This window comes from Branchiostoma lanceolatum, chromosome 8 (genome assembly GCF_035083965.1).
Source record: "Branchiostoma lanceolatum isolate klBraLanc5 chromosome 8, klBraLanc5.hap2, whole genome shotgun sequence".
Taxonomy (NCBI): Eukaryota; Metazoa; Chordata; class Leptocardii; order Amphioxiformes; family Branchiostomatidae; genus Branchiostoma; species Branchiostoma lanceolatum.
Window position 1 is genome coordinate 4,924,782 of NC_089729.1, and position 9,173 is coordinate 4,933,954.

The 9,173-nt window shown below is 43.9% G+C and overlaps 1 protein-coding gene across 1 annotated transcript; it reads right to left on the reverse strand.

Moving 5' to 3' along the window:
* Nucleotides 1-770: 770 nt before the first annotated feature.
* Nucleotides 771-7,903, reverse strand: LOC136439733 (carbohydrate sulfotransferase 1-like). Its single transcript, XM_066435291.1, has 3 exons — nt 7,737-7,903; nt 3,736-4,571; nt 771-1,916 (listed from the first exon to the last, which is right to left on the reverse strand). The coding sequence occupies exons 1-3, from the start codon at nt 7,797-7,799 to the stop codon at nt 1,367-1,369; spliced, it is 1,449 nt and encodes a 482-aa protein (XP_066291388.1). The 5' UTR covers nt 7,800-7,903; the 3' UTR covers nt 771-1,366.
* Between the last annotated feature and the right edge of the window lie 1,270 nt (nt 7,904-9,173).

Genomic DNA, 9,173 nt, shown 5'->3' on the forward strand with positions numbered 1-9,173 from the left:
ATCACACCCTTACCGAGGAACAATGAGTGTGACGGACCTTTTCACTGCTGCATCAAATGGGGACTGTGACAAGATCCACTCCCTGCTAGGTCAAGGGATAGATGTCGATGCCGCAGATAACCATCATGGATGTACAGCGCTACATCATGCTGCTGAGGCAGGGCCCTGCCCCGCTATGGAGCCAGTGTTGTTGGACCAAGGGGCTGACATCAATGCAACTGGCAGCAATGACCTAACATCGCTTCACCGCAATGACCTGTCACTGTGCTGCAATTTCCTATTTCGAGCCCCAAATCATTGTACAGCAAGTGAGGTCATGTGTAGATATATTCAATAAGTACCCTTTAATACTAACTATTTGTGAAGTTGGGTATTGATACGATCACGCGTTTAACAGTTACAAAACTGTCTTACCTTCAATTACGTAACTCTCAAATGTCGCAGGCCTTAAATCCCCGTAGTTCGCGTAAGGTAAGCGGTGTTTCGTCGACTGCTGTCAACTACAGGATACCAGTTTTGTCGCGAAATTTGTACAGATTCAACTTTATTGAGCCTTAGTCCTTTGGAATACAACCGGGCCTTTTTGCGATTTCCTTGATTTTGTACGGTGTTGATTATTGTACAAAAAAATGCTCAAAATTGTCGAAAAACTATTTTTTGCCCCAAATTTAAGCCTTGCAGTGTGGTATGTAGTCAAGAGGCCCGGGCAGTTTAGACATCACAGAGATACTATCTATTACCCCGGAAAAAATCACTCTGTTAAACAGTCGTTTCATAGTAGGCACAAGCCCTTTTAATAACATATACATTTTTCACCAAAAAGTGATTTTTTCACCTCAAATAGATGATCGAAAATTCTTGTTTTGATATTCTAAATATTTGTTATTTCCATCACCTGGGCAAATTTTGTTAGAAACAGATATATACATCAAAAGTTACAGTCACAGGCCTTAAATCGGCTGAGTAATTGGATTGACAATATTTCAACAAATCAGCTCCAGTTTTGAAAATGCATGGGTGATTTGAAAGGCGCTCTCTCATTGGCTGACCGAATGAGTCCACCTGGCCAAGACGAACACAGACCAAAAACAATATACCTCCGTTTTCACGGAGATAAAAACGTATTTGGTCACTTCTTCAAAAATTCCCTTCTTGAGTTATCATGTTTATGTTTTTGTGGCAACGTACTCTACTACATGTATGTACAATTGCAAGTGAAGAAAAGGGCATTCTGAGGTAGATGATGATGGAATGTTTACAACATCTCTGACGTCATAATATGCGTCTCTAACCCACCAACATGGCGGACAGTGAATGACGTCACCGTCACGTGATTGAAAACCTACGCCACTCGATCATGTATATACTACTGCGTTCCGTTTTCTGGGACTTTTAAGTGATAATGAACGACAGTTCGGACGCTCGCCTTATGTAGAATTACTGTGTCGTTTCTAGACAACGGAGACGTCAAGACAAGACGTTTTCTGTTACTCATAAATCCAGGAATTTCTATCGGCAAGGTTCCCACAAGAGAGGTGGTATTGTCAGTCAAGTCTCTCTCCGACTTAACAAACTTATACCCAAACTTTCTTATCACTTCAGAACATCTTCCTTGTATCTTAGTCGCCCCGGCAACCGTTAGGTTCTTTCTCCACTCTCCGTTTCCGTCTTTTATGTCTTCTATATTTCTATCTATCCTTTCGACCACCCTCTGAAGGGCCGCCCCACTAGCAGGCTGATGACCGAGAAATGAGAGGATGTTGTCGGCGAGGGTCCACGGGTCGGCCCGAAGGTCCTCGTACCTCAGCACGGCGTAGTTCGTACGGAAAGGCGGGCTGCTGGCCAACCAGAACATCAGGTTTGTCACCATGCCAACGCACATTCTCTTCATCTCGGTGGCTGTGAGGGCCGGGCCGCTACAGAAGATGCGAAGAAAATGGCGTAGTTATGAACAAAGAATTCAAGATGGAAATCATTGGAAAATGCACCCGGAGGACAACAACGATAAGAGTTTGCTATGATGTATGAGTGAATGAACGAATGAATGAATGAATGAAAGACTCATTGGAAAATTCACACGGAGAACCACAATGATAAAAAGTTTCTTATAATGTATGAATTTGAAAATGAATGAAGGAATGAGTGAGGGAAAGATGGAATGGACAAATGAACGAACGAACATTTAAAGAATAAAACACGTGAGCTGAGAGGGAACTGAGACTTTACCTACAGCTGGAAACAAGAGTCAGGAAAGGACACTAGAGAATGTATGCCAGGGTCACAACTTGGAAATTGTGAAAGGAAACAAGACTGATGATTATGTGATTATGTAATGCCAACTTACGAGGGGACGTCAATATAAAACTTCCATTTTACTGCTGTTTACCTCCGATAAGCTTCCAAGTCTCGAGAAGAGATGTTTCTTTACATCTGTGCCAAATTTCTTCTCATTTAATACAAAATTGAACCTGCTATGGTAAAAAAAAGGCGTTTTATATTGACGTCCCCTCGTATAAGCCGTTGAAGAAAATAATACCCGATGATGGGAGGAGAGACAGAAGTGAAATTGAACACTACAGTAGAACAGCGAGTGCCACATATCCATGTGATGGATGTCATATACCGTAAGATTTGTATATATGTTTTCATCTTTTAAAGATGTATCAGTACTGTTATACAGACGAAGCCACTTAATTGCACCTCGGATAAACGCACCTTCCATTTAATTGCACCGAATCCCAAAATCCCAAACCGGTTGCCATTCACTGCATTGTTAGTGACTCCGCATATCTGCACCGTGCATGGTCACCAATGCCGGATAACTGCACCAATTTTTTTTTTAAATCCTCGACAAGTTATCTGAAAAGGTGCGCTAAAATCGGCAAACGCGGTACAAATGAACCGATACCTGCCGGTGTAAAGGCGCAATACCGACAATATGTTTAAAACTGTTTTGAGCAACAAAAGAAGGCGGTCTCCATTGACAGTTACGTTGATATGAATCGTATGGGAGGTCCCGGGTGGGTCACCCGTAATCAGTAACCAAATTTTAGTTTCAATTCCTAGTTTCCACTGGCGGTACATGATTTACGTAAATCGACAACTGCACTCTACGTAATGTAACACAGAAACTGTTATCCCATGAGTGGCATGACGATGTTTCAGAATGCCTTCCCTGTAACATTACGTGTGTTGTAATGCGGTAGATCGCATGGAAAAATGAAAGAATGCAAAATCAAAACAGGTTCGTAGTCATTTCTTTATTTTCAGCAAAGGGTCAATAAATAAAGTTAATAACTGAATAATTTCGTCTGTTTTCTTTGTGCTAGTGTTTCTGACTAACAATACACCCCTCGCCCATGGTTGTGCGGTCCAGCTGGGCATTTCGCATAATTGCACCAGCCGGATAAATGCACCAAAAACGCTGACAAATGGGTGGTGCAGTTAAGCGGATTCTACTGTATTTTGAGTGTGACGAACGGAAGCTATTCTCTCCTGAGGAAGGAAACACGAAGAAGAAGAAGTGAGTGAATGAATGAATGGATGTAATCGTTCAATACAAGTGTACCATCATGACCTCATGTGCTGCGTACAGTCGCCGTCAAAAACACAACAATTATTCATAAACATTCATAAAACGTATATATATGAGTATTTCGAAGAAACTCAACGGTTAAAAAGAAAGCACTGTGTATGGACACGGAATCGTCTAAAGATACAAACGTCTTAACTCACCCTCTGGTATCAAAGAAGCCCCGCCTGTCTGTATCCACTCCCCGTTTTTTCGGCACAGCGTTCATCCACGACACCAGCATCGCACGGGGGTCATGTACAACCTCAATAACCTTCACGTTCATTGCCTCGTCTTCAACTAACGACTGAAGGTTCTCCACATGTGTTATACCCGTCATCATGACCACTACCGTCGCCTTGGCAGCGCAGAGCGACGTCATACGCCGGACGATCTCAGCAGGTGAGCCGTGACATGAGAAGCCTTCTCGCAAGGGGGCGTACTTCTGGATTTCCCGACAGAACATGTCCTTGGCAACGCTGGGGGGAACCTGGAACTCGCCGTCGTCCCTGTTGAAAATATTGTCAAAGTCGCAACGAAACAGAGCCCGCAAGGTCACATTTAGAGACGCCCACTTTCTCTTTCTGTCCGTTTGGTTCAGATAGAAGTCGCTTTCTGACAACGCCCCCCTTTCCAACAGGGAGTTGGGAAATGGGTCAGGGTACAGGAACGACCAGAGATGTTCAGGGAAGTAGAACAAACCCTCCTGTTGGCTGAAAATCTCTCCCACCACCTCTGCGTCTGTTCTTAGTTGTGATAGGACTAAAACAGCCTTCCTGTCCACGGACGTGTTGAGGGCCTGCGGAACTTGAGTCGTCGTAGCAGGCGGTAAGAAGGCACGGTTGACTCGGTGCAGTCTGACGCTACTAGTGGGGACGGCGTTTACACGGGCATGGCCCGACCCAGATAGGCTGAACATGGTAGTCACGTAGAGGAGGCAACACACCACCAGTACGGCAGACAGACTACGTCTGGTGCACCACAGAGCCATCTTCAGTACCTGTGTAAAACGTGGTTACATCATGATTAGTAGAGAACCTCTAATTTAAGGAAAACACCGTGCAGACGTTAGAATACAGCCCCATTGCCCGTTTTAGGGGCGTCTCGTACCGTGTACAAAACCTGTTTTGCCACTTACCGCCGTGCCTCAGGAAAAACAAGAACGCCTGCCGAGCAGCGAACCCCGAACTCTGTAAACTCTGCGTAACCCTAGCCTCGTACACAGACTTTTAGGAGCGACGGCGTTTACTTTTTGAGGAAGTGCTGATTCGGGATTTTCAACAAGGGCCAGGTTTTCTAAACGCTTCCGGGGAGATAGCTTCCACGCACATCTTCTCTTCCAGCATTTAGAGAACCTTAGCCTATGTTGAAAATCGCGAATCGGCGCTCCCCGAAAAAATAAACGCCGGTGTCATTACAAAGTAACGTTCCCGTCACTTATTTTGATCCACATTTTGCTCTTGATCCGTCATTTAGTTGGAACTGAGTTTGACTTCTTGCCCTTACAGTTTACTAACTTAGTTAAACCACATCAGCACAGTCTACCCCACATCAGCACAGTCCATCGTGTTTACATGCCTGCCGGGCTAGAAGAAATGGAGGAGGTGACAGAAAGTGGCGTGGCAATTTTTCTTGGATCATCTTTCACTTCTCCCCCCCCCCTCTTTACTTTATCGATAAGGTCACGTTGACTTAATTCACAGTAAGAAGGACATCCTCGCGCGCATCAATTTTCGCCCCTCCCCCCAAATTAAAGTTGGCGACCATAGACTCAATTCCAAATCGCCGCAATGTTTGTTTGTCAACTTTTGTAATATATTTTCGAATCATTGTCAAACATTTGTAAATTGTTCTGAACAGTCATAAACATTTCGGATGACCTCAATTTATTGTCGCAAATCTGACCAAGAATGTGAAAGGGCACTTAGATCGTAAACCCACATTCACAGCCAACCACCTGCATGCAGCTTATATTTTCGTTGTTTATCAAAAAGCTCGGACATGTCAAACTGGCGGGAACGGAGCGTGATATCAACAGCAGCCGCCGGCCCTCTCGCTCTGCGCTGTGCGGGTAACGTCATGATTTATGAGGTCGACTAAGCTTAAGCGGAATACTGGACGGGTTCATTCTGGGTTAGGCCATGTCGATTAGATTATATGGATAACATCCACGAGCGCATCAATTTTCGTCCGTCCCAAAAAAGTTTTCGGCCATATCGTAAAAAGTAGCTGAAAATACATGCTGTAAATTGCACCCAAAAAAACCCAGAAAAAAACAGACTAGACACTAATGTCGTGGCCTGCCAAAGTTAATTCCAAAGTCAAAGAAGAAGATGTGAAAGAACATTCGGTATAATATACTCCGTGTGGTAAGTTTTGTTCATTCTTCCTGACCACGTAGATTTCATTTTAAAAAACAATTTTCCTTCTTTTTTTGACAAACTTTTTTGTTCGCATGCTCGCATCAGTTTTTGGGTCCCCGGAGTATGCCATCCATATACTTAAATTAAATCGACATGGCCTTAGGGTCAGAACCAAGCCGGACATATGTCTTGTCGAATAAGCCTGCCCCTATTTTCAATAAAGATCTAAAATCATAGGCATAAATCCAAGGCTACTATATATGCGATTATATTTCTAAAATTACTTATAAATACACTAAGATCCTTTCGTTTTCTTGGATCAATGCGTTTCGACCGGAGGTATATGTTTCGAGCACCCAGTTTCAATTGGTGGCACGTGATATAAAAGGTTAACGTTTAGTCTAAAGTACAGCTTTGTTTTATCTTGGTCCGCTCCAGCGTAGTAGAAAAGCTCAACGAAGCAGGTTCGGAGCTTATTTTAAACTCATTAACATTAATCTGCGGGGTTACATAAATCCGTCACTTTGAAAAACAGTGGGTGTGAGAGCTCTCTAGGGCAGCACCCCCCAGGTATGCACAGTTCAGAGATATACAGGAGGGCATTATATTGGAGAACGTTAAGTTGGAGCTCGACATCTGTTTGGAAGTATCTTTTTAGGGTGGCGGGATTATGAACCCTGCCGGAATTATGTTGGTAGATGTGTACGTCTTTGGAGACCCGCCAACTAGGTCGTGTGCTTCCGCGAGGTCAGGTGCGCTCCTCAGATCAAAACAAGTCGGCCTCCTGATCAAAACAAGTCCCACCGGGAGCCCAGCAGAGACGGAACCGATAGTGAGGGCATGACACCGCCACGGCGTGTTTGGTAATCCATCTATTCTGCCGACAAAGCTAGCCAAGGAGCTAACCTGGTTACTTTATCACCCCGACCAATCGTTCGCATTGAAACTTGATCGCAGTGATATCGATAGAACGTGCTCGCGATTTAACGTTTAGAAAAAAAATAGGTTCTACTACTTGTCTTTAAACGTTAAATCGCGGGCACGTTCAATCACTTCAAAAGTGCCAAAATTGTCAATCTGAAAACATCATTTGAAAGCTAACACCTTCCAGCATCTCACTGGCGAGTTTGTTTTGTCAGATTTAGTCGTTAACGCAACTTAGAAAGCTATTTGTCGGGTCATGACTGATTCGAATCTGAGTTTCAATGCGATCGATTGGTCGGGGTGTGTATACGTTTTCTCCAGTAGAGAAAATTGACACGGATGTATTTTCCAAGAAGAGGTTTTGGTCATTGTGCAGCATTTTAGAAGAGAACATATCACCTCACGATCTTTCCTGATACCAGATAGTTTACTGTAGCTTCTCTGGCTGACATTACGATTTTGTCCCGTGTAGATCTGCGGCTTGGAGGTTAACCAGATAGTGGTAAACTCATATGATTCTGCTTCTGATGTAACTGAAAGTTAGATATCTTACGATCGAATTGATTACGAGTCATTTGTAGATTTTTTGTTGTCACTCGGATAAAACAAACCAATAAGCACTGACACATTGTTGCCCATCAACACCTATTCTCATACTAAATCAATTTTCTTGATCAAGGATAAGGTGACTGGGAGACCTCGGTTCAATCCTGGGTCAGAACATCTCGGTTGGGGCTGCACCCGTCTTTCGGTAGGGACGGAAAACTTAAGGGGTGCCGAGAGCATGCTACTGAAACAGCAAGGAAACTTGCTGCCCAATGCACCATTAGGCACTACAAGGAAGGGTCTGAACAAACGAACGACAGTATCACACTTACCGATTTAACGCACGGCCCGTGTCGCCGCTTCCCCAGCGCCATCTGTGCGTACGTGCGGGCCATGGTGCCGCGGTTCAGGTGGTCTCTACGTGCGGGCCACCGCCATGGCACACCGGTCGGGTCACGGTAGTCTCCGCCAGACCTCTGAGTCTGCTGACAGATGAGTAGTAGATGTAACGAAAAAGAAATCGAATCATCTCTGACGCAGGCAATTGATGAAAACTTTGTTTCCTGTGTATAATTATAATGTAATCCATGTTCCATACGTATACTGTATCACTCTTATTGAATAGCGTAGTGTTTAGTTAATCTAGAATGAAAACATTTTGCTGGGAAAGGGAGGGTATTTCACTCATTTTCCTCCCAATGCAAAAATAGACTATTCAATCTTTTTTTTTCTTTTCTACTGTTTAACAGGGTTATTATGTACGGTATGCTACTGTGTTAGATGCAGACTATAGCTAGGGCCATAGACACCTTACGAGTGCAGACGGCGGGTTCTTTACGGCGAAGAGACGAGTGTTGACAGCTGTGTCAAACCGTTCTGCCAAAGACAAGTGGAACGGGCACATAGGAATGCTTTTATCCAGCAACCATGCCCCTCCCTCGTAAAATAGAAATGCATTGAACAGGGAGAAGGAATTTGCGGTCAAAGTTTATCTAGTGCAATCTTTCTCTTTATCAGTCAGATATTGCAACAAACGGATATCATTACATTATATTAGTGTTTTCGTCTGTTTGCCCTAAATTGAATGGTCAACTATACATGAAAACATTTTTTTTGCAACGGGTTACTTCTTTTTAAACAAAGACGACTGCGTTATAAACGGTCGCTTACACTCCAAAGCGTATTTGTCTCACTAGCAGTACTGTTTACCTTTAAACAGGCATACTCTTAATCTCCAAGCAGATCTAGAAAGGCAAAATTGTTTCAGTCAGGACATCTCGGTTGGGGCTGCACCGTCGTTCGGAAAGGGACGTAAAATGACGTGACCTCGAGCACATTAAAGGGGAAGCGCTATCAACCCCTACCTGTAAAAATATGCCCTGCTACTGAAACAACAAGGAAACTTGTTGCCCTATGTGCCACTAGGCACTACAAGGGTCTGAACCGAAAGACATATTCTGTCCTCAGTTCACATTTTTACACCTAACTTGACTTGTTCTAGCCAAACATGCCGTAACGTCACTTCTTAGAATGCTTTAAGATCCTTTTAGAACAATTCCGACGTCTCAGGAGACCAGACTGCCACGTCAGTCCACTTATACGTGTCCTGGCAAGAAAAATAGTTGAAGATCAGAAAACTTGGCAGGCCGAAAATTAAGGCATGCCAAGGTGCCGAGATGTGGTCCAAGAACATGTCATCGCTACACCACTCCTGTGACGTTGTACCTCAAAACACTTACCCGATGTCATTCTCAGTGCCCAACCTGTAC